Genomic DNA, 26103 nt, shown 5'->3' on the forward strand with positions numbered 1-26103 from the left:
AGAATCATGTCCAGGTGGCACTAATGACCAAGCTGCATGGAGTATACAGCAAAGAGGACTGTGGGAAGTTTTAGTCTGTGGAGGCTAGTGTCACCTTATGCAGCAGGAGGCTAGCTGCCGCCATTATTCAGCCACTTAAATGCCCTTCCACCTCTGCTCAATGCTTCCTAATGGGTAAACATAACACACACAAAGAGAGCAGAAAGACTCAAATCTCTCTGAGCATGCGCTTAGATTTAGGACAGTGCTGCAGGGGCAAACAAGCTCCTCCATCTACCCTGCCTGGGCTGCACCAAGTGGCTTCCAAAAACAACATACACTCACACACAAACACAATGGTGATGTAAGAAGAATGGTGGGGAAGTGCTTAGGATACAGCAGATAGAATACTTACTACATACTGCAGAGTGGATAGGAGAGGCGTGTGATCTTAGGTTTAGATTTACAGGTCAGTGAGGAGGCAGCAGGAGCAGAGCCAAAGAATTTACATAAAGTATATAAATCAACAAACACACACATGCAGAGACCTTCTAGTGCTACAATAATTGACTGGAAGTTGCTGGATGACAGGTGCGGCCTACAACAGAACAACAATGAAAACAATTGGCTTACAGCTCAATAAGAATTCTAGATTCAGGTAATTGACAGAGAGCTGCCTTTCTGTATATAAGCCAAGCTAAATATTGATTCTCCGCTGCCTTTCTGCATGCGTTAATAGAATGCATGAGGACAATCGTTATGGATCAATTGTTGGCTCAAGTGGTTAGCTTATCTTTGGTGTCAAGATGTAATTTGAGCACCTGTTTTAAAAGTCTTGTTCTATATGTATAAGTGTCTAGGGATGCAGAGTGGCTAGAGTTAGTCCTCCTCTTTTTTTTATGGGTTTGACAGGAAGAGCTGGTGGGGCTGCATTGAAGGTGAAGCAAGCTGTGCTCTGACACAGCCCGGCTTCCCAAGAGAGAAAGAAGTCCGTTAGCAACCCTCTGTTAGAGGCTGCATGAAGAGGGTAGAGAGCATGAGTTAGGACAGAGGAAGGGAAAGAAAATGCTCTGGAGAAAGAAGCAGAAGGAGAGCCAAAGCAGAAGTTGTAAGGTTGAAAGAAATGGGAGAGAAGGGCAGAGCAAGTAGCATCAGACTGTGATGAGGGAGGGCTGAATATAGAGAGGTGAACAGGAGGAAGCTCTGCAAACAAACACATACACACGTGTGCACACATGTCACTCTCCAGTTGACAGCAAAAGTAACAGCATGACATGATTAATAGCATGGTACCATATCCTCCACCCATTTACATCCCTCTGCCGTTTTCTAGTAATGCTCTATGTATAAGAGACTGCAGATGGCAGAGGGATGTGCTGCCCTGCAGAGAGCCATGAAAACTGTCATTAACTGTGAGTGAGAGCCCAGGAGGATCTTCATGGATCAACATTACAGGCCTGTCATGTTCGTCCCACGACAGTCCGGGCAAGGGCATACTGCTGGAAAAAAAGGCTCTGAATATCAACTCTGTCTCTGATGGATGGACCTTTTGAGTTCATTTCACAGATCGTCTAACTACACAACCAGGGCATTGCATGTAAAGGTGTAGTATTTAACATCAATAATTCATTCATTTAAGACATCATTATAATTATGGATATGACGAATCATTGCAGAGGAGACTGGCCTCTATTCTGCATTTTGCAGAATGGGCTGTTGGGTCAAATTTGGAAGGAAATCTGCTGAAATGGGTAATTATTATGGAGCACGAAAATAATCAGAGATACTGTTCCTTCTGAACAAATGGAACAAAAACTGCTCACAGTTTATCACAAGAGGAAACACAGTTGAACGAATGGACTGAAAATATGTTTATCCTCTTTAGTCAAGTAGAGGACGAAACAACGTAAATTCTGAAGAGGACAAGCACTAACAATCCCATGAGATAGGTGCTATCGAGCTTTTTAAATACTGACATATTAATCATCACATTTAATTAAACAATGACAGAGAATGCTGCATGTAGCACCTTTAACATACCAGATCAACCACTTGCAAAAGACATATCTATAGCAGAGGTTTTACTTTCATACATGAACAAGATGGAATGGACAGGTAACACTGGGAAAGAGAAACCCTAATGAAGGACACATAGTCTCTGTCAACATTACTACACAATTTAATATTGTTTTCTGTTAACTCAATGCTAATTTTGAACAGACATACATTTCTACATATGTGACAATGAAAAACTGACCAAAGTTGGTGGAAATCAAGCACAGCTCCTAAAAGAAGGCAAAAAGGACTGATGCAATCAGTTAATTCAGTGGTAGCTGGTTTGACTATATTTAATATTCAATACCATTAGGATATTTAGTTATCAGAATCACACGGTAAAATGTTAATTTGTGATATCCCAATTGGCCTATTTGGACATGAGTATGCCATTGAGAACTTCCTCACCATTTGGTTGCATGGATGGACAGATAATAAATATTTTATTTAAGCTCTAACAATTCCTGATTTAACAACAAGTAGTTGAACTCTACTTAAAATGTTCAGTTAATGTTTTGATATTGGCTTAGCAGTAATCTAACATATATAAAGGCACTATAAAGGCTGAAACAATATTACCTGTATAGTATCATCTATGACTAAAGCATCTGCACACAGACCTGACAGAACACAGTTCTGCACACACACACTTCAGGAAGGAGTGATTGGGCCCCGTGTGTGTTTAGGCCTCTGGCTGATAAATACAAATTAGATGCATGTGCAAACCATATGCAGACATAGAAATATGTGCTTGGAATGACATTTCAGCCCAGAGTCTCATGATGCAGACAAAGGCAGTGTGTATGTGTGTGTGTGTGTGTGTGTGTGTGTGTGTGTGTGTGTGTGTGTGTGTGTGTGCGTGTGTGTGTGCGTGCGTGTGTGTGTGTGTGTGTGTACGCCTGAGTGTGTGTCAAGAAAAACAAACATACCTGAGTAAACCAAATTTGTGCGAGTTGTGCTGGCTGCCGTGCACTCATTATTCCTCCCATATTCTTCTTGGTTTCTTGATGCTATTGTTAAGCACATACCCCCACTCTGACACATGTGCAGTGAATTCACACAGTCACACTTTTTGCCCAAATGTCTTCCACCTGTCCAACCAATTTGAAGCGGTCCTTTTGAACACAAGAACAAGCATGCATCTGTTTTTCCCTCCTGTCATTTTATCACCATCATAAAACAACCCTAAAATCAATCCACCACACCTAAACCTTGCTTCGTAACTAGCAACCATCTCCACTTTCGTCTACCACTATGTGAAGGGCTTGCTAAATGGCTTTCAGGGTGCTCTAGCATTTACATTCAACAGCAAGAAATGATACTTGATGACGAATTAAATACTGCATGAAGCCCATTAAGAATGCAGTTGCACATACACAAGCCTTTAATGAGTGTGACACCAAGAAACCCCACATCCCCCACATCATCACACAGAGAGCACATTGAGGAGACATAGATATTTTCTCTTGACATCTTAAATCCACTTCATTCTTATTCTAGTCCCCCCAGAGGCTGACTTATGTAACTAAAGTGCTTGGTTACACATGGAGAGATGAATAATCAAATAGTCAGCGGTGGCTGGCTTGCACTGACCGTGTCAGTGGGAGGAGCTCTGAGAGCAAGTCAAGACACAGCATTTTTAACATCTTTCCTCTCCAGTGTCAGTACCACCTTGGTTATAACTTGCAGTGGTGTGTCCATGCGTATGCAAGGGCATGTGTACATTTTTCCTGCATGTGGAATGTGCATTGTGCATTGTGCATCATGCTGTGTGTGTGTGTGTGTGTGTGTGTGTGTGTGTGTGTGTGTGCGTGTGTGTGTGTGTGTGTGTGTGTGTGTGTGTGTGTGTGTGTGTGTGTGTGTGTGTGTGTGTGTAAGACAGTGTGGGATGTTTTGCGTCTACACCAAGATACCATCCATAATGTGCACACTAGCTGCCACTGCCACCTCCAGGCACCAAAAGGAGACTGCTGACAGACAGTCTCCCACAGTTGCTGCATTGTCAGCTTGTTGGTGTATCGGTGCTGCCTTCCAGGTCAGTCTGTCTTCTGTTTGCCCTAACAGTAGACAAGCGATTGCATATTAATTCTGTTCACAGGATGCAGCCAGGTTTTCAAATAGCTATCCTTCACACGCACACACATTTGCTCCCTCTCCTGATGAGAGAGCTCTCCGAGGTGCTGAAGCACTAGTAAGCCAGGTGCAAGCTGCAGGTAGTCATTGGTGCAGAATGCCACACACAAACACCCAACTTTCACCCTAGCCACACATAAACCAAGCCCCAGCATGTAAAAGCTGATGTGGTCAGGATATAAAAAATCATGCTACGGTGTGTCCATTCATGCTGATGGCTTATATAATGCTATGCAATGTGACGACTGACATGGCCCCACAGTTGTTTCCTCTGTCTGGGTGTGTGTTTGCGCATGAGTGGCTGTTTGTGTGAATGTGAGCAGAGGTAGAGCACACTATGTTCTTACATAGCCCTGGCGTAGGGAGGAAGTTCCGTTGTGTAGGGCGGCTTGAGCTGTGCTACAGTTCAAACGCCGGATTTTGTGTTTGTAAATCTAGATGTGTTTAATTAATCTATTCCACAGCCTCAAAGACAGCATATTCAGCAACTACAGCTGATTGAATGCTGTGTGTCCCTCCCCTTTAAGGGACTCTAGCATTTCTCTGTCCTTAGCACTGGCAATGAGAATGGTTCCTCCTCACACGCCTCCTCCATCGCCTAGGCAACATTGATTCTCAGCGCAATTACTAGGAACAAACAGGACCACTGCCGCTCTAATGAGAAATGTAGATCATTAAGACAGGGGGGTGATGATCCAGACATCATCCTCTCCTCCAGCTACATACAAGCTACATGCACATGCCCATTCATGCCCCACCCTCTTCCGAAAACTAACCAATCCAAGTGCTGATTCCACCCTGACCTGTCACTGAGGCAATTCATTCACCTACTGTCAGTCAAAGAAAAATGAATGTTTCACCGCATATTCCTGAGGGGAAATGTTCAAGACCTGAGATCTCCTCCAGAAAGAAAATACCAAGAAAATTAAATTAGAAGATGCCCCAGATGAGCCACAGATAGCACACATCATACCCATAATTCAGCTGGGAACCATTTACCCTGCTTCAAATTAAAAGATTGCACTTCTCTGGTAGGTTTGTATCATATTTCACTGCACAGAACCAGGGATAGCCAGCTCAGAACCAACTACACATTCCCGAGAAGTGCTTTTGTCATGGTTTTCCAAATAGCTAAATACTAAAACACTGTGCTTCTGTGCAGTGTATTTTAAAGCCGAGAAGAATAATATCCGGAACCAGTCAGTCATTACCTATGAACACATCCTTCAAAGCTGTGATGTCATATCAATGTACTACCTATATCAGTTTTATATTATCAGTGTTCTGGAGATGTATTTACTAATCTAACTTTTGTCTTGTAGTTTTGCATCCAAAAGCACTCCATGTTTAAAGCATAATTACTAATCATGGAAATGTACTCTTAACACAACACTTATCTTGCTATGGTGCTTTACATGATACAACTTCTACATCTTTTATTTCTTGCTATAATGCCTTACAAAGTTATTGTAAGCACAGAAAATTCCAAAATGCACAGGGGTAGGTAGCATACCTCCTATAAATAACCTATTTGACTTTAAATGGAAGCCCCTTTAAGGGTCACATTCTGAGGGACAACAGAGAAGAGATGCAGAGAATGAGAACTGGGTCACAGGAAGGTAGATTAGAGTGGAATAATTGGACAAAGAGGGGCCACTGAGAGTGTGCGGTTTGGGGAGGACAGATAGAGCCTGAAACTTGAGAGCTAGTGGCCTCACCGTCATTTGTATGCTCAGCACACTGCGCCCAGTGCAGGGACTCTCTCAGTCCTGTTTACAATTGTACACAGTTATTTATTCTGCTCTAATTGAAGCCCTTACACAGGACAGCCATGACTTCCAGCTCGGTGGTCCCGTAGCACTGCAGCAGCACCTGGGTTTTCCTTCCCACAAACCCTGACACCCAAGGGATGATTAAACGCTGTATCCAAATGGGCACCAAGAACCGCATCCTCAAGCAGTACAGCCATACACTTCTGTTAGCAGGTCACCTCTGTAATGTTGTCAGTTAGCACGCACACACCCTGATCATAACACACATGCACACACTCAGCTGCAGGGCTGTATGTAGGACTATGCAGAATCTGTACAGGAACAACTTTTAACCCTCTTGTCACCAAGCTATAAAGGAATGATGGATGTAAAACATCCATAGCTGAGCTAATCTTTTTATGTTTAGCATTACTGTGGTGATGATGTTATGGCAATTATGCTGCTGCTGGTGACTAAGAGAAAACGCTGTATATAGCACCAAGACGCAGTGTATGGTCTTGCATCAAACACCAGATTCAGTGGAGCTCACTCAGCTTGATTATGAAGAAACATGTAAATCTCAAGCAGTTCTGTAGCAATAAATGGATAAACGCCCTCATACATCAGTTTGACCCTTACCTGTATCAAAGTGGGAGCTGAAGGCAAAACTGGGATTGAAAAATGCCGAAGACATGACTATCACATGTAGGGCAAAGATCATCCTCCTCGTAGACAGCAAAAGCCTAAACACAAAAAGGTCAAGAATAAATTCCCGAGGTGCGTCTTAGATTCATGTAACCTACAGTAGAAGCGGGAATGCGCAGCATTTTATTCCATCACACCTCACAGAGAGCCTCCCGAAAATCCTGCTCCACCTTCAGTTCGACCAGATTTGGAGACAGATGTTGACAGTCATTTTCATTTTAGCACATCTCTTAGTTACTTGTTTGACAACAAAACCTATTACATCTGACTGCTATGCTGGACCGGTTTAGTGTCACCCGTTATTTACACCAATTTTAAACTGTAAAATGTTGACTGCTCCAAACATTTGGTAATCTCCCATTTGTGTTCCTTTCAAAATAAACCTGTGGTTGCTGCTTGTCCCGTGCTAGATGTAGCCTAACGTGCCGTTTTTGGAGAGAGCAGCTGGTTCTTTAAAAAAAAAAAAGAAAAAAAGATGCTTCGGTCAGTGATGCGCATTTGGGTTTCAGCTTCGGTACAGAAAGAATGAGCGACAATTTGCACCAGTGTCAAGCGACATACAGTATACAAAGACTTCCGTTTACAGCTTTCAAAATAAAAACATATTTACGTACCAGAAGACTGGTGTTTTTATCCTTTTATTTTGAAGGGGGCACTACGTGATTTTGTGTGTGACATCACCCCTGACGCTGTCATTTCTAGAGGAATCCTGCTAGTGAGGTTGCGCGGGTACGTGTAGTGTGGGATCATTTTGAGCAGATCATCTTAATCAAATACTTCCATATATGTTTTAATGTAAATTGGGAGTACACATGCATCACCAAATCTCCTGACACACCACGAGGTCTGTCCAACAGGCGAAGAAGGACACGGGGCCAGGCTCCAGCCCACAAATGACATGTAAAGGACGACATGGTTGGCCTTAGAGACTCTGGAGCACTGGACCAGTAACAGTCTGCTGACTCCATCGTGGCCAGATCGATTGTTCTGTCACTGTCAAATACCGCCGGCAGCAGGAGTCTCAAGCATAGTTGAACAGTTTTATTGCTAAGCACATTATCGAGACGCAGTGGGGAAACTGAAAATGACATGCAGATTGACAGCGGTGTGGGAAAGTAGGTGGTCAGGTGAAAACTGAACAGGGCGACTAGTGGACAGGGGAGGAATGTCAGCCCCAGGACAGGTGTACTGATGTAAACTGTCATTGCTAAAAATGCAAAAATGAGGTGAATAAAAAGCAATGGATTCCAACTCTATTATGATTAGCAATCCACTTCATTAGGCTACTGCATCTGCACATTTTCAAATATCGAGAGGCTGGATGCATATATGTTCATGTTGTTGTGTTGGTTCTGTGGGACTCTTCAGAGATAAATACTCTTTATACTAAGGCAGTATAATGCTAGGCAACTAATTATGCTTGCATTGCATTACACCTAAAATTCCATCTCCCTCTCCATCTATGTGTCTCTCTCTTTCACACACACACACACACACACACACACACACACACACACACACACACACACACACACACACACACACACACACACACACACACACACACACACACACTGATGTTTTCCATTGGCCCTCTGCTGGTCATTGTCAGACATTGTCTGAGATTGTAGAAGGTGCCACCATATTCTCTCAAGCATCAAAGTAAATATTTACATTTGCCATTAGATATAATTATCATATTTCCATGTACTATTTGACTGTGTATTTCTTGTAGTTTCATTTATTTAAGGAATGCATTTATTTAATTAAATTCTTGATTGGAGAAGTAATTGCATAATGTTACTCAAGTAGTCTTTAAGACCTGTGCATGCATTTCTTTCAATAGATGAAACATGTCTTAGTTTGACTTTGTGTAGTGTAATTTGCACAACATGATGACGATAAATAAAGGAAGATACACAGTACAGCGTGTTGTTATTCTGTTGAATGCACACTAGAGAGCAGCACTGGATTACTATTACTGTAAGGCACTGAGGGCACTTTTAATTTAAAAAGACACACACACACACACACACACACACACACACACACACACACACACACACACACACACACACACACACACACACAGGCATACATACACTCAAGAGGAACAACCCTAGATTTCACCAGAAGTCAGGTCTCATTTTTTAACTCCTCTCATCTGCAGGATGCACCTGCAGGCCTCCTGTCTTTATTTAGCTTCATGTAAATTAAGAGGTTAAGTGTCAGTTCTCTGTAAACTGCCCTTTACCGGAAACACACTATGTTGTAAAATAGTGTGTGAAAAGACAGAGCTTGAATCTTGCAACAGGTGTCTCCTTTTAATTTGTAAAAAAACTTGTGATTTAGATAAAAATGATTTTGTAAACTTGTACTAAAGCAAGGAAATATAAATATTCATCAAATATACAAAAGTGGATGCAAACCACGAATCCCTATCATTAGGAACTGACAAGGTAACAAATACATTACAATAAAACTGCAGGAAGTCTTTTCAGATCTTTATGTTATAAAATAGTTTGGGGGTGTCAGAGAACTGAAAATAAAGATCATAACCAAGCTCCTCCTCCCGTCAGTCAGTCACTCTCAGTGTTGTATTAAATTGCTCCTCCAGCACCTCCTATCCTCATCCTCCAAACTCTCTCATCTGTTTCCATTCTCATCTGTCATCCATTCTCAGCACACACTGCCAACATGCTGGGGACCCTCTGCACTCTCATCACTGCTCTAACATGTAAGGAGGCTGACTTACTGCAGCTTTGACCTCATGTTGGATTCATCAGTCTGTGTGTTTCTCTTGACTCCGTGTCCTCTTGTTGTTTCCAGGTGTGAGTGGTGTGACCGTGGTGACACAGAAGCCTCCTGTTGTCACGGTGAGGAAAGGAGAGACAGCCACCATGGACTGTAACCTGGGGACTGTTACAGGCAGTGCTGCTCGCTGGTATAAACAGATTCCAGGATGAGTTCCTCAGTATATTCTGAGGTTTCATCACAGCTGGAGCTCTGTACAATATGGCTCTGGTTTCTCCTCTCCAAAGTTCACATCTAATCATCAGTCAACATCAGATTACCGTTTGATCATCAACAATGTGGAGGAAGGGAGACTCAGCAGTCTATTACTGTCAAACATGGGACATCTCTGTTAATGAGAACGTATCACAGTGATTTACACTGTGACAAAAACCTCCTCACAAATACTTCTGCTTTTTGAGACTGTCTACAATACAGCCATCAAACAACTAACACGTTATGTTCAATATATGTTTTTGCAACTTCTAAGTACTCTTATTGGATCTTAAACTATGCTTTACACACATGTTTAAATAATGTAAAATAAAAATAAGCAAAGCACCAGTAATTATACACCACCTTCATGAATAATATCTGAGTCTGACATATAAAACAGGCTTTAAATGCTGCTGTCATTCCACTCAACATTTTCTAGTCATTTGAAGTGTAGAGAAGCTGTTCTAAATACCCAAAATGTGATGAATACTTTAGAGATAGACAGGTAGTGATGATTGTTAATCTTCCAGATGAACTCAATCTGGCAGTAATCTAACTACATTAATCATGTTTCATGAAGCAGAGCCCAAAGTAAACTGCTCCACAGTGGTTCAAAAAGCCAGACACTTCATTAATGTGCAGCTAAAACATGGGCAAATTAAAATACTACATTAACATCACTACAGGTTATGTAGGTGCAGAGATTTTTGATTATTTTTTAATATATGAGTCAGAACAATTTGGATTAATAGCAGACATCTTTACTTGCTGAGAATAATATTTAAAAGAATAAAAACACTGAGATGAGAAGTAAACTTTTACACTCTGCCTAGAAGGCTGTTCATAAAATGTTAAAACAAAGTGCGAAATTTAAAGCAATCTTAAAACCCAATAACAATATAGTTATAATCTGGACTATATGACTATTTAAAGAATAATATAGAAAAATAAACAAAAATGAATCTGATATCACCATTGCAGTAGAAAAGACTCACACAAATAATATTAAATACATTTTTAGATACAGTTTGATGAGCAATAGAAGTTATTAAATGTATATTTTAATAAGAAATGATTCATTGTGAGACCACGTACAGTACATGCTGTCATTTATTAATGAATGAAAACAGTGTTGAGTGTGTAAACTCCTCCTCCTCCTCTTCTCCTCTCCTCAGTGTCTTTCTAAGCTCCAGTCTCTCTTCTCCTCACACTCCAACCCTGCTCACCTCTCAGCTGGACAGTAAGGGACGTTTACACCACACACTGACAACATGCTGGGGACCCTCTGCACTCTCATCACTGCTCTAACATGTAAGATATACTTCTCTTTCCTTTTACAGCCCATATTTTCACTGAGAAACCTTTCACTCATGTATTTTCTCTGTATGTTGACAGATGTTGATGCAGTGATAGTGCTGGCCCAGACGCCTCCTGTCCACACAGTTTCTACAGGAAAAGAGGTTGTTCTGAAATGCAACATTCAGAGAGATTTTGGAAATTATGTCAGTTGGTATAAACAGGTTCCTGGTGAAGCTCTGATCAGAATTCTCCTCAGACCGATTCAACTCTAAATCCTCATCAAGCATAGATTATCAGTTTATCATTAAGCAGGCAGAAACAGGAGACTCTGCTCAGTATTACTGTCAGACATGGGATGACTCTGCTTCTGCAGCTGTGTCACAGTGATTCACACTGTGACAAAAACCTCAATAAGAGACTCACCACAGCTTTTATGAATTCTAAATGAAATCAAACACTTCAGGTCAGAAAAACTGAAACAAAACATTGAAGGACATTCAATGAATTCCTCTGAAGAGACAAGAGTCTTTGAAACAAGTCCAGAAGTGTTTTGGAATATAATCCGACTGATGAAGTGAATGAGATGTTGACAGTGAAAGTTGGTCTCAACAGGATGTTTCAGTTCCACTCCCCTCATTAGTGAGAGTCAGGAGGTTTTTGTACAGCCATGTATACAAACTGAATCACTGTGGTATTCGGACAAGGCACCAAGCTGATTGTGACAAGTAAGTACTTTTTACTGATCCTAAAACAGGATAGATTTGATGTTTCTGATACATGTTAAGATGAATTAATAAATGTACGTGTTGCTTAGTGTTTAGAATATTTAACATTTTGTTCATTGAGTAATATATTGAATTTATACATGTGCTTTGATGTCAGGCTGTGTGTTTGAAGGCAAAGGAACGATCTGCAAATGATCACACATCTTTTTACATTTTGTGCAAATATTCTTTAGTGTTCTGATAGTTGATACATTTTTAACAGTTGGGCAACATTTACAAGATTGTTATTGTTTACTTTTACAACATATGACAAGTTTTAACATTGTAGAACTCATAATCTGTCAGTAGTTGTTTGTTTTTTTAACATTGTGATATCAATACTAAATTACTGCTTGTAGTGTTCATTTACTAATCTTCTAAAATGTAGGGATCATTTTGACTTTACCTGAATAATATGTGGCTGTTTGAAAATGGTAGATAGACCTCACAAAAGAAAGGTTATTACTCATATATCGTCATTTCTAAAAGTGAATGAAATTATCATATTATACTTCAAATACCATTTTGTAAGACACAGAAGGGCACTTTATGAATTAATTTCCAACATAAAAATGATACTGAAGTAATCAAAATTAAAAAAGTGAATGATACATAGATTTTGATCTAACATATACAGTCAGGTCCATAAATATTGGGACATCGACACAATTCTAATCTTTTTTGGCTCTATACACCACCACAATGGAGTTGAAATGAAACAAACAAGATGTGCTTTAACTGCAGACTTTCAGCTTTAATTTGAGGGTATTTACATCCAAATCAGGTGAACGGTGTAGGAATTACAACAGTTTGTATATGTGCCTCCCACTTTTTAAGGGACCAAAAGTAATGGGACAATTGGCTGCTCAGCTGTTCCATGGCCAGGTGTGTGTTATTCCCTCATTATCCCATTTACAAGGAGCAGATAAAAGGTCCAGAGTTCATTTCAAGTGTGCTATTTGCATTTGGAATCTGTTGCTGTCAACTCTCAATATGAGATCCAAAGAGCTGTCACTATCAGTGAAGCAAGCCATCATTAGGCTGAAAAATCTAAACAAACCCATCAGAGAGATAGCAAAAAAACATTAGGTGTGGCCAAATCAACTGTTGGGAACATTCTTAAAAAAGAAAGAACGCAGCGGTGAGCTCAGCAACACCAAAAGACCCGGAAGACCACGGAAAACAACTGTGGTGGATGACCGAAGAATACTTTCCCTGGTGAAGAAAACACCCTTCACAACAGTTGGCCAGATCAAGAACACTCTCCAGGAGGTAGGTGTATGTGTGTCAAAGTCAACAATCAAGAGAAGACTTCACCAGAGTGAATACAGAGGGTTCACTACAAGATGTAAACCATTGGTGAGCCTCAAAAACAGGAAGGCCAGATTAGAGTTTGCCAAACAACATCTAAAAAAGCCTTCACATTTCTGGAACAACATCCTATGGACAGATGAGACAAAGATCAACTTGTACCAGAGTGATGGGAAGAGAAGAGTATGGAGAAGGAAAGGAACTGCTCATGATCCAAAGCATACCACCTCATCAGTGAAGTATGGTGGTGGTAGTGTCATGGCGTGGGCATGTATGGCTGCCAATGGAACTGGTTCTCTTGTATGTATTGATGATGTGACTGCTGACAAAAGCAGCAGGATGAATTCTGAAGTGTTTCGGGCAATATTATCTGCTCATATTCAGCCAAATGCTTCAGAACTCATTGGACGGCGCTTCACAGTGCAGATGGACAATGACCCGAAGCATACTGCGAAAGCAACAAAGAGTTTTTTAAGGGAAAGAAGTGGAATGTTATGCAATGGCCAAGTCAATCACCTGACCTGAATCTGATTGAGCATGCATTTCACTTGCTGAAGACAAAACTGAAGGAAAATGCCCCCAGAACAAGCAGGAACTGAAGACAGTTGCAGTAGAGGCCTGGCAGAGCATCACCAGGGATGAAACCCAGCGTCTGGTGATGTCTATGCCTTCCAGACTTCAGGCTGTAATTGAATGCAAAGGATTTGCAACCAAGTATTAAAAAGCTGAAAGTTTGATTTATGATTGTTAATCTGTCCCATTACTTTTGGTCCCTTAAAAAGTGGGAGGCACATATACAAACTGTTGTAATTCCTACACCGTTCACCTGATTTGGATGTAAATACCCTCAAATTAAAGCTGAAAGTCTGCAGTTAAAGCACATCTTGTTTGTTTCATTTCAACTCCATTGTGGTGGTGTATAGAGCCAAAAAGATTAGAATTGTGTCGATGTCCCAATATTTATGGACCTGACTGTACATCATTGTTTTTGCCAAATTAAAACTCTTTACTTCTTCAGCATTTTTGTTATATTCTAAACACAACTAATAATATAATCTGTTCCTGTCATGCTTTGTGTCAATGATTTGTTTCCTAGTTATTTGATGAATGTCCTGTGTGTGTTTTCAGGCTGCAGTCTCCCTCGTCCTGTCCTGACAGTCTTCCCTCCGTCCAGTGTTGAGCTCCAGTCCAACAAAGCCTCTGTGGTCTGTCTATCCATTTTGCCCAGTGAGTCTAAGGGTTTTGCAGATGTGAGCTGGTTGGCTAGTGGGAGTCCAGTGAGCACTGGGATCTCTACCAGCACCGCTGTTCAGCAACCAGACCAGACTTTCCAAATCAGCAGCTATCTGGCCATCCAGACGTCAGACTGGAACAGCGATCAGGTTTATACATGTACAGTGTCTTTGGGCTCCCAGCCTGACAAACAGACAGAGAAAAATATGAAAATGTCTGACTGCCACATAAAATAGGTGACTAGATCTATCTCAGTCTTTTATGCTAGTGCTTCACCTTCATTTTAAAAAAAAATTAGAGATTCTAATTAGTTAGTTGGTGGTAATGTTTTAGCTTTGCTGTATTGTGCATGGATTGTCTTAATAAAAGCATTTTGTTTTGAAAAAATACTGCTTTTTATTTGTTTTTCTTGACTTAAAAACCAAAGGAAATCTGATTTAGTGAGATTATGTAGACAGCACATGAATTATCTTCTTAATTTATAATTCATGACTTATTAATATTATGACCACTCATATGGTTTCAGGTCAAGCAAATGGTATGCATTGAGTTAATTCACAGCAATTTCAAAGTGCAATAGTCTTTTATTAGATTTCTTTATTTGTTGTATTCATGGCTACTTTTCTAATTCTAACATTACTTATAACTAATATAATTTCTTATGAAATAAATTGGGAGGTGCCTCCCCCTTCTGATTGAAATTGATCTTGCATAATCACCATGTATGTGTGCTTTTCATTTTGTTTTCAAGAATAAACTATCATTAAAAAAAATCCTTTGGAAAACTGAATTGGGACTGTTTCCTTAAATTACAATTTGAACTGATTGAAATGAGTTCAACAGTCTCAGTGAGAGCTCACAGTAACAGCACAGTCTAACATGTTATCTGAAACATATTATCATATTGGTTGCTGCAGGAGTCTCCATCTCAAGCGCTACTAATTATCATTATGTTTTTTTTCTTTTAAAACAAAAGTTCATAATTGAATGCTGTCTCTCAAACAGACCCATTTGTTATTCACCATTTTATGAACATGTTAGATTACTCTCTAAAGTATACTTATAAGTTTTATAAAAGGTCAAATAATTAAGCTAAATTAGAACAACTAGCGCCTTTCATTCTAATGGGTTATCTGTGTCCAATAACTAAGACATGACGTTAAGAAATATCTAAGTTTTCTTTTTTCTTTTTTCTTTTTTCTTTTTTTTTTACATTTTATTGATTTCATGAAAAATATGTGGTAGTGAGAGATTGACCAAATGACAGCATTTGAACTATCAGTGTGTTTCCAGTCAAAGACAGTTTACTCTTATTGTACAGAGAGCTGACACTTGACCACTTTATTAACATGGAGCTATAAATAAGGAGAGGAGGCCTGCAAAGTGCATCCTGGGAAGGAAGAGATGGAGCAGTAGAGAGGTGATGTTTCACTGATGGAGGACTGATTTAACAACTGCAAACGACTAAGACCAGATACAGATGTTTAGTTTTACTCTATTTTATGATTTGGCATACTTTAAAAGTCATTGTCTTAATCAACATAAATACCTATACGATTTTGTGTGCGAATTTTCTTATAATTATAATAAAACAAAAAAAAAAACTGAAAGTGAGACAGTAAGAATAATCTAGATGTCTTCCATCTATGTCTTCCTAACTGCCATTGTCAGTGACAAAAATTACAGAAGCAATAATTTTTTTTACACAGTTTTTTTTATTGAATACATTTTATCATTTGCAAAGCTGATACAACACCTCCACCTAACTGTCACAACAGCTATGACAAGCATGCAGACAGCTTTTCTAACATGTTAAGCTTGAAATGAGCAAACAGCACAAAGAGTAAAGAAGCAGATGTTAAATGGTCATTCTGCTCCTCTACTGTTCTTCAGTGGGACAGTCTGACTTGCGGATGTTTTTCACTGAAGTCTGGGAGCCCAAAGACACTCTACATGTGTAAACCTGATCCCTGTTCCAGTCTGACATCTGGATGGCCAGATAGCTGCTGATTTGGAAAGTATGGTCTGGTTGCTGAACAGCGGTGCTGGTAGAGATCCCAGTGCTCACTGGACTCCCACTAGCCAACCAGCTCACATCTGCAAAAGGCCCAGACTGACTGGACAAACAGACCAGAGAGGCTTTGTTGGACTGGAGCTCAGCACTGGATGGAGGGAAGACTGTCAGGACAGGAAGGCTGGAACCTGAAAACACACAAAGAACAGTCATCAAATAACTAGGAAAAAACCCTTAACACAAAGCATGATATATTCATTTATTAGTTGTGTTGACAATATAACAAACACGCTGAAGAAGTTAAGCATTTTAAATCGTAAAAAACATTCTGAAATCAACACATAAAATATGAGCAGTGTTCCTTTATAAAAGTAAATCTATGAATCACTAACTTCATAATTTTTATGTTGGAAACAAATTCATAAAGTGCCCTTCTGTGTCTTACAATTTGTATTCTTATATATGGATCTCAGTGACTGTGAGAAATTACAGTAAATCAGTTGTCACTTTTTTGTGTAGAGTCTATCTATCTACCATCAAAGGAAAAAATAACTTCAAACAGCCACAATGATATTCAGGTAAAGTCAAAATGATGTCGATGAAGATTAATAAATATACATTACAAGCACAGTTATTTGGTTTTGATATTAAAACGTAAAATACTGTGGACAGATTTTGTGTGGACCATCAGATTTTTAACATGGTGTTTTTGTTAAAACTTGTTTAAAGTTGTTCAAACTTGTCATAAGTGGTGAAAATAAATGAGAACAATCTAGTAAATATTGTCTATCTCTTACAAATTCCTCATCCATCAAAAAACTTTAGAATATGTGTAATCATGCAATGTATTGTGATCAGACGCTGATTGTTCCTTTGCCTTCAAACTGATTTCAAAGCATGTGTAAAAAAGTAAATACATTATTCACTGAACAACATGCTATTTTCTAAACATTTAGCAATGTATACATTTATTAATTTGTCATAATATGCATCAGAAACATCAAATCTATCCTGTTTTAGGATCAGTAAAAAGTACTTACTTGTCACAATCAGCTTGGTGCCTTGTCCGAATACCACAGTGATTCAGTTTGTATACATGGCTGTACAAAAACCTCCTGACTCTCACTAATGAGGGGAGTGGAACTGAAACATCCTGTTGAGACCAACTTTCACTGTCAACATCTCATTCACTTCATCAGTCGGATTATATTCCAAAACACTTCTGGACTTGTTTCAAAGACTCTTGTCTCTTCAGAGGAATTCATTGAATGTCCTTCAATGTTTTGTTTCAGTTTTTCTGACCTGAAGTGTTTGATTTCATTTAGAATTCATAAAAGCTGTGGTGAGTCTCTTATTGAGGTTTTTGTCACAGTGTGAATCACTGTGACACAGCTGCAGAAGCAGAGTCATCCCATGTCTGACAGTAATACTGAGCAGAGTCTCCTGTTTCTGCCTGCTTAATGATAAACTGATAATCTATGCTTGATGAGGATTTAGAGTTGAATCGGTCTGAGGAGAATTCTGATCAGAGCTTCACCAGGAACCTGTTTATACCAACTGACATAATTTCCAAAATCTCTCTGAATGTTGCATTTCAGAACAACCTCTTTTCCTGTAGAAACTGTGTGGACAGGAGGCGTCTGGGCCAGCACTATCACTGCATCAACATCTGTCAACATACAGAGAAAATACATGAGTGAAAGGTTTGCTCTGCGCTGTTAAAGGAAATAAGTATATCTTACATGTTAGAGCAGTGATGAGAGTGCAGAGGGTCCCCAGCATGTTGTCAGTGTGTGGTGTAAACGTCCCTTACTGTCCAGCTGAGAGGTGAGCAGGGTTGGAGTGTGAGGAGAAGAGAGACTGAAGCTTAGTAAAGACACTGAGGAGAGGAGAAGAGGAGGAGGAGGAGTTTACACACTCAACACTGTTTTCATTCATTAATAAACTGACAGCATATAATGTGGGTCTCACATGAAAATCATTTCTTATTAAAAACATACATTTGATCAAACTTCTATTGCTCATCAAACTGTATCTGAAAAATGTATTTAATATTATGTGTGTGAGTCTTTTCATGCAATGGTGATATCAGATTTATTTTATGTTTATCTTTTCTATATTATTCTTTAAATAGTCATATAGACAACAAGATTATAACTACATTGTTATTGGGTTTTTAAGATTGTGCTATAAAGTTATCACTTTGTTTATAACATTTTATGAACAGCCTTCTAGGCAGAGTGTAAAAGTTTACTTCTCATCTCAGTGTTTTTTATTCTTTCTAAATATTATTCTCAGCAAGCAAAGATGTCTGCTATTAATCCAAATTGTTCTGACTCATACTATTAAAAAACTAATCGAAAGATATCTGTATCTACATGACCTGTAGTAATGTTAATGTAGTATTTTAATTTGCCCATGTTTTAGCTGCAAAACAATGTTGAGTTGAATGACACAGCAGCATTTAAAGCCTGTTGGTCAGACTCAGATATTATGCATGAAGGTGGTGCATATTTACTGGTGCTTTGCATATTTTTAATTAATTAATAAAACAGCTAAAGGTAAAGATCCAATAAGAGTACTTAGAAGTTCCAAAACAAATATTGTACATAGTGTGTTATTACACAGAGTTGTTTAATTGCTCTACTGTGGAGATGTGTCAGATGCTCAAAAAGCAGAAGTATTTGTGAGGAGGGTTTTTGTCACAGTGTAAATCACTGTGATACGTTCTCATTAACAGAGCTGTCCCATATTTGACAGTAATAGACTGCTGAGTCTCCTTCCTCCACATTGTTGATGATCAAACGGTAATCTGATGTTGACTGATGATTAGATGTGAACTTTGGAGAGGAGAAACCAGAGCCATATTGTACAGAGCTCCAGCTGTGATGAAACCTCAGAATATACTGAGGAACTCCTCCTGGAATCTGTTTATACCAGCGAGCAGCACTGCCTGTAACAGTCCCCAGGTTACAGTCCATGGTGGCTGTCTCTCCTTTCCTCACCGTGACAACAGGAGGCTTCTGTGTCACCACGGTCACACCACTCACACCTGGAAACAACAAGAGGACACGGAGTCAAGAGAAACACACAGACTGATGAATCCAACATGAGGTCAAAGCTGCAGTAAGTCAGCCTCCTTACATGTTAGAGCAGTGATGAGAGTGCAGAGGGTCCCCAGCATGTTGGCAGTGTGTGGATGTAAACGTCCTTACTGTCCAGCTGAGAGGTGAGCAGGGTTGGAGTAGTGAGGAGAAGAGAGACTGAAGCTTATAAAGACACTGAGGAGAGGAGAAGTGGAGGAGGAGGAGTTTAACTGTTTTCATTCATTAATAAATGACAGGATTTTTTTGTTTTCACATCATATCCACAAATCAGTTTGATTTGTTGTTGTTCCCTGTTGGATTTGTAAGCCTGCTGAAGTCCTTTGCATCGTGGTTAATAATCTCAGGGTTGTTTCATTTGCAAGACATGAAGTAAAATATGATCAGATGCTAGATATGTCTTCAGGTTCATGTTTTCTTACAGGAGTATATTACAGTAGTAATCTGTTCAATAATAAGCAGGATGTACAGTAGAGTAAACATAACTGTTTATCACTTATCTTAGTTTCGTCACGCTTTTCTGAACTGTCCTTTCACCAAGGGAAAAATTATTCATATTGATAATGACTTATGTGATCCATTCATTGGAAACATATCATTAATATGTACATCTAGAGGATGTGTAAGCAGGTCAATGTAATATTTTAATTTGGTTTGGGTTTATCTTCACTTAAAATCAAACTGTTTAGTTTTTCCTTCCTATGTCTGCCAGATGTACTTTGGGTCTATTAAGGAAGTGGAAACAATGCAGTTTGATTGATATTTAATGTCAGTGTAAATATAATAATGATCACTACATGTGCACCAGAGATTTCTCTCAAGAAGGAGTTATTACATTCTGGGATGAGAAGCCGTTGCAAGCGTTGAATCTTGTGCGAAGAGTAGCAAGATGCATTAATATTTACAATTATTTTTCCAACAGTGTAATTGATTATGACTTGATTTTGCTTGTATGAATATTGCATAATGCGTATGTATAATAGACCACTAAGTTAGATCTAAGGATTTATTAGAGAATCCAATTAAAGGGTTTAAAACTATTAAAATATATTTTTAATATATAAGTGAGCAATTTACAGAAATCATTGACTGTTGGCTTATTTCCTAGTCAAGATGTGTCAGAGAAAAAGCAGAAGTATTTGTGAGGAGGTTTTTGTCACAGTGTAAATCACTGTGATACGTTCTCATTAACAGAGCTGTCCCATGTTTGACAGTAATAGACTGCTGAGTCTCCCTCCTCCACATTGTTGATGATCAAACGATAATCTGATGTTGACTGATGATTAGATGTGAATTTGGGAGAGGAGAAACCAGAGCCATAGGTTGGAGAGCTAGAGCTATGTATAAAATATAATACAAACTGAGGAACTCCTCCTGGAATCTGTTTATACCAGCGAGCAGCACTGCCTGTAACAGTCCCCAGGTTACAGTCCATGGTGGCTGTCTCTCCTTTCCTCACCGTGACAACAGGAGGCTTCTGTGTCACCACGGTCACACCACTCACACCTGGAAACAACAAGAGGACACGGAGTCAAGAGAAACACACAGACTGATGAATCCAACATGAGGTCAAAGCTGCAGTAAGTCAGCCTCCTTACATGTTAGAGCAGTGATGAGAGTGCAGAGGGTCCCCAGCATGTTGGCAGTGTGTGCTGAGAATGGCCTTGTGACTTGGAAAGTGAGGCTTACTGCTGACAGATGAGAGGGTTTGGAGGATGAGGAGAGGAGGTGCTGGAGGAGCAATTTAATACATCACTGAAACTGAGAGGGACTGACAGGAGGAGAGCTTTGCTTTAATCTGCATGGTTTCTCAAATGTGTTGGTCTTTTATTTTATGTGGAGGGAAATTTCTTTAGTTGTCCATTATTGTCAGTGTAGATGAAAACTTAAATTTTACAAAAACTCAATAATGCCCTGATGTCAAAAATAGCATGCAGTTTACATGGATTTCTTAATATTTCCAGTTCCAAATGGATGGAATTCATTGTTTTATACACAAGTAATTGTCCTTCATTTTAAAACTTGTAATTTAGATCATGATGATTATTTTTTTTAAATCAGCATGATCTAATTTACAAGTTTTTTACTAAGTCAAAAACATCTACTACAAAATATAGCGTTAGCTCAGCAGACATGTACACATTTCACACATAAGAAGTTAATGGTCTACGATTGACATAATAATATTAATTAATATATTAGTGTGTTTCTAGTCAGAGACAGTTTCCTCTTATTTAACAGAGAGCTGAAACTTGACCTCTGTCTAAATAAGGAGAGCGACCTGCAGGTGCATCCTGTGAAAGAAGAGAGGGAGGAGTAAAGAGGTGATGCTTCACTGACGAGAGGATGAAACTCAGTTTCATTTACTCATTATGTCTGATTTTTCTGACGTCTTAACTACTGCAAGCAACCAAAACCAGAGGGAAGACTGAATATTAATATACGCTGTCGTGCTTTTTATTGCAAATTAACAACTAATAAAAATATTTAGGGCTGTCAAGCGATAAATTTTTTTTAATCGCGATTAATCATTGAAGTTCTATAGTTGATCGTGATTAATCGCATGTTTATCACATTAAAATGTTTATTATTTATTTACCGTAAACAAAAGAAAAAATGTGTGAATCTGTCATTATTTGCACAATTCCTCCAAGTACCTAACTAAAAAACAAAAAATCCCTATCCTTACTAGAGTCAATATAGTGTTTAGTAACTCCTAAATAATGTTGATTACTCACTGACCGGTTAATGAGACAGCGTTTGCAGCACCTTGCAGCAGTTCCAGTGTGGCTGCTTTCTCCGTGTCATACAGGCTGTGCGTGGGGCTGCTGTCCCCCTCGACGGCAATGAGACAGGTCAGAACATGCCAACCGTAGTACGTCTTTAAGACCCGAGTCCTCTACGATGCTGACAGGTCTGCAGTTAGTTGCCACCCGTTTTGCAAGAGCTGTAGTAATTTTTTGGGATTTGGTTTCATCCACAGGTCGGCAAGTAGCACTCTCCAAAATAGTGCTTTGCCTGAGTGGGTAGCATGCTAGCGACTAGCATCAACATTAACTGTACCACTATGCTTAGCTCGTAGGTGGTAGCTCAAGCTTGACGTGCTTTCGGTGATATTTTAATTCGGCTTTACACAATGTGCATATGGCCTTCGACTAGTCTACGAGCCGTCCGGGAGTTTTGGAAAATAAAAAGCTCCATTCAGGATTTCATTGCTGCTGTGTTTCTCAAGTTGTGTTTAACTAACTGGGTTGCCATATTTGTCTGATTTTTGGAAAAAATCTTTCATTGGGGTTGCCATCTCGGTTGGAGGATAGACACTAGTGGTGAGGTTCCTTCTTTGTTTTTGCATGTGAGTAATTGCACAGTGACACAACGTAGACTCCACCATTTTGTGTGTTGCACCTGAGGTGAGTAGCGGTGGCACACCTGAACACTCCTCTGTGTAGTCTGCCTCTCCACGTGGCATCTGCTTGGTTTGTTTATAGGTTATTTTTGGGCTTAGTTCTCATATTAAACATGTTTTTAAGACCTATCAATGCTGTTTTAACATCTTTTATAATAAAGAATAATTTTACCCACCCCACCATTTTATGAAGTTTGTTTATTAACCCTTTTCTTTTCTTTCAGCAGTTTAAGCCCCTGCCATTTTGATTTATTAGAAATAAATATTTTATATACTTCAAAACATGCCTCTGCCTCATCCGTAACTGACCCGTGTGCTTTTCTCTCCAGTTTCTTCAATTAATCAATGTTCACCTAGTATTTCCTAGGGTGCAATTCCCTAAGTGGCATTGTCTGTTCCATTCAAAATCTTCCACCTTATTGGTGACCTTGCCACATGTTCATTGATTATCTGGAATTATCAGTGAGATGAACATCAGGAGATACAATTAAAAAAAATAAATAAAAAAAAGTCACAAATCAAAGACTGTTTTTCTTAGATTGAGTTTTGAAAACCGCAGCTCATGGTGCTCTGTACCCGGCTCACAGTCACCTATTCTCGGGTAGCTGAAACCCCAACTACCGCTGACCTGACGGAGCACAATGCGGAGTAGTCGGCAGCACGTAGCAGCAAACTGCTAGCAACTGTCACACAGTAGCCTGGAGCTCTGTAGCCGATGTCACGTGACAAGTCAAAGGTCTCCTAATGGTTTTCGTACGTTTGTGTGCATAACTTTTCATAAAAACCTGTTCATGAGAATGCATTGAGAAATCATGTTTTTAAATTGGGAAAATTAATGAAGTCCAAGATGTTTTATTTAAAAGGCCTGGGGTTACAACATTAGGTCTAAATTATAAGCAAAGCATGGTTTGAACACAAATGTTTATCTCTAATTGTTGCATTTTATTAGTTTTCTCTACTCACAAAGATAGCATAGGGAATTTTAATCCCAATTAATTTTGTTTTGTAAGTGTTGTGATTCTTTGGATTTACTCAAAGTCAAAAGAATAATGCAGTTATTTGTGGTCATTGTTTTATGTGTTAACTATTCTAAAGGTAAGTTCCACTTACTGATCTGTTCCCAGAGTGATAAAGATACTTACCACATATATTTCTCCCCAAGGTCAAGATGAATCTTTATGCTTTATTTGTCATGCATTGGTGTTTTTTCAGTGCATAGTCTAGTGCAAATGAAAAGCAGAAAACAAATACTGAATATATTTCTTCAAGTTCAGTGGTGAGAGAGATTAATAGTTAGTCTCATGCAGGGTACTGCAGATATAAAAGCATTAGTTGATATGTGAGGCACTCAAAAGCAGAAGTATTATTGAGGAGGTTTTTGTCACAGTGTAAATCACTGTGATGCGTTCTCCTTAGCAGAGTTGTCCCATGTTCCACAGTGATAGACTGCAGAGTCTCCTGTTTGTGAAAGGTTTGTGTGAAAATATGCGCTGTTAAAGGAAATAAGTATATCTTACATGTTAGAGCAGTGATGAGAGTGCAGAGGGTCCCCAGCATGTTGTCAGTGTGTGGTGTAAACTTCCCTTACTGTCCAGCTGAGAGGTGAGCAGGGTTGGAGTGTGAGGAGAAGAGAGACTGAAGCTTATAAAGACACTGAGGAGAGAAGTAGTGGAGGAGGAGGAGTTTACACACTTTACCCAGTTTACATTAGTAAATGGAAAGCATTCTCTATGTGGTTTAATGTTATATCCCCAGATAATTTCATAGCAATAATCTCACGTTTCATAATTTATTTAGTTCATGACCATACATTTTCATTTAGGTTTTATATTTTTGTTGCGTATGGAGCAGTGTTATCAGACCTTTCTCTTAAAAAATAATGATTCAAAAGACTATGTAGTGTGGGTATTAAGTTCAAGATGTAGTAGATTGTATATACACAATAACACTGTTTAATGATGAGCAGGAAAAAGTGCATAGATATTTTTTATCAGGAGTATCATTAATTAATTAATTTAATTTTCATTAATTGATTTTAGTATATTGTACTGTATGTACAGCCATATTGGGTAACATTCTATAATCAAGTTATCTTTTCACCCCATGAAAAATAGAGATTTGCTGCAACCGAAATTCTAATTAATAATCTTCATAGTATAGAAATAATATCACATTTTGAGAGTTTCACCAAAGTTATCTGTAAGATGTCATGAATCAAAAATGTTTACATGCAAATGTGGAGATGTCAGAGAAATCATTTGCTATGATGCTATGTTTTTTTCACAGTGTAATGTATCAGACATTCAAAAAGCAGAAGTGTTTAGTGAGGAGGTTTTTGTCACAGCTTGAATTACTGTGATACGTGCTGTTTAGCAGAATCATCCCAAGTTTCACAGTGATAGACTGCAGAGTCTCCCTCCTCCACATTACTGATGGTCAATTGATACTGTGTCCCTGACAGATGACTAGAAGTGAATTTGGGAGAGGAGAAACCAGAGCCATAACGTGGAGAGGAGTAGCAGTGATGATTCCTCAGCACAAATATTGAAAAGCTCCTCCAGGACTGTTTATACCAGTGAGACCCATCATCTGTGAAAACGTCACAGTCCATGGTGGCTGTCTCTCCTTTCCTCACCGTGACAACAGGAGGCTTCTGTGTCACCACGGTCACACCACTCACACCTGGAAACAACAAGAGGACACGGAGTCAAGAGAAACACACAGACTGATGAATCCAACATGAGGTCAAAGCTGCAGTAAGTCAGCCTCCTTACATGTTAGAGCAGTGATGAGAGTGCAGAGGGTCCCCAGCATGTTGGCAGTGTGTGCTGAGAATGGCCTTGTGACTTGGAAAGTGAGCTTACTGCTGACAGATGAGAGGGTTTGGAGGATGAGGAGAGGAGGTGCTGGAGGAGCAATTTAATACATCACTGAAACTGAGAGGGACTGACAGGAGGAGGAGCTTTGCTTTAATCTGCATTATTTTTTCATTCATGATCTGAATAAAAGATATCCTGTTTTAATGTAATGGATTTTCTACTTTCAAATGAGAAGGATGCTAGCATTCAAGTTTCAATGTATGTTGTAAACCTTTATATTTGCTTGCTTTAGTTGGGCTTAAAAATAACAGAATTTAACATATAATTATATTTAAAGGTTTTTTTAATCTATTGCTGGATATAAACTTGCCCACAGTGCACACGTGAATATAATTCATTCAAATAAGAAGTAAACTGTCTGTGATTGTGATAACGTGTTAATAATTAATCCATCAGTGTGTTTCCAGTCAGAGACCGTTTCCTCTTATTGTACAGAGAGCTGACACTTGACCTCTTCATTT

The 26103-nt window shown here is 39.2% G+C and overlaps 1 protein-coding gene, 1 long non-coding RNA gene and 1 pseudogene across 6 annotated transcripts; 1 reads left to right on the forward strand and 2 right to left on the reverse strand.

Moving 5' to 3' along the window:
- The first annotated feature begins 9251 nt into the window (after nt 1-9251).
- Nucleotides 9252-14626, forward strand: LOC144530481 (immunoglobulin lambda-1 light chain-like; annotated as a pseudogene). Its single transcript, XR_013503113.1, has 4 exons — nt 9252-9360; nt 9453-9776; nt 11620-11656; nt 14135-14626. The product of XR_013503113.1 is annotated as an immunoglobulin lambda-1 light chain-like (transcript).
- A 1308-nt stretch (nt 14627-15934) lies between these two features.
- Nucleotides 15935-25660, reverse strand: LOC144530077 (immunoglobulin lambda-1 light chain-like). Of its 4 annotated transcripts, none has more exons than XM_078269487.1 (4): nt 25538-25660; nt 25122-25445; nt 17294-17323; nt 15935-16441 (listed from the first exon to the last, which is right to left on the reverse strand). In XM_078269487.1, the coding sequence occupies exons 1-4, from the start codon at nt 25575-25577 to the stop codon at nt 16119-16121; spliced, it is 717 nt and encodes a 238-aa protein (XP_078125613.1). In that variant the 5' UTR covers nt 25578-25660; the 3' UTR covers nt 15935-16118. The 4 variants fall into 4 exon arrangements, 3 of the variants coding, with proteins under 3 accessions (XP_078125613.1, XP_078125612.1, XP_078125610.1); XM_078269486.1 differs by lacking the exons at nt 25122-25445; nt 25538-25660 and adding exons at nt 20534-20863; nt 20956-21076; XM_078269484.1 differs by lacking the exons at nt 25122-25445; nt 25538-25660 and adding exons at nt 18976-19305; nt 19398-19457.
- Nucleotides 23933-24496, reverse strand: LOC144530078 (uncharacterized). The gene is made up of 2 exons (XR_013503082.1): nt 24281-24496; nt 23933-23983 (listed from the first exon to the last, which is right to left on the reverse strand). It is a non-coding gene; the product is annotated as an uncharacterized LOC144530078 (long non-coding RNA).
- Nucleotides 25661-26103: the final 443 nt, after the last annotated feature.

Source organism: Sander vitreus, chromosome 15 (assembly GCF_031162955.1).
Source record: "Sander vitreus isolate 19-12246 chromosome 15, sanVit1, whole genome shotgun sequence".
Lineage (NCBI taxonomy): Eukaryota > Metazoa > Chordata > Actinopteri > Perciformes > Percidae > Sander > Sander vitreus.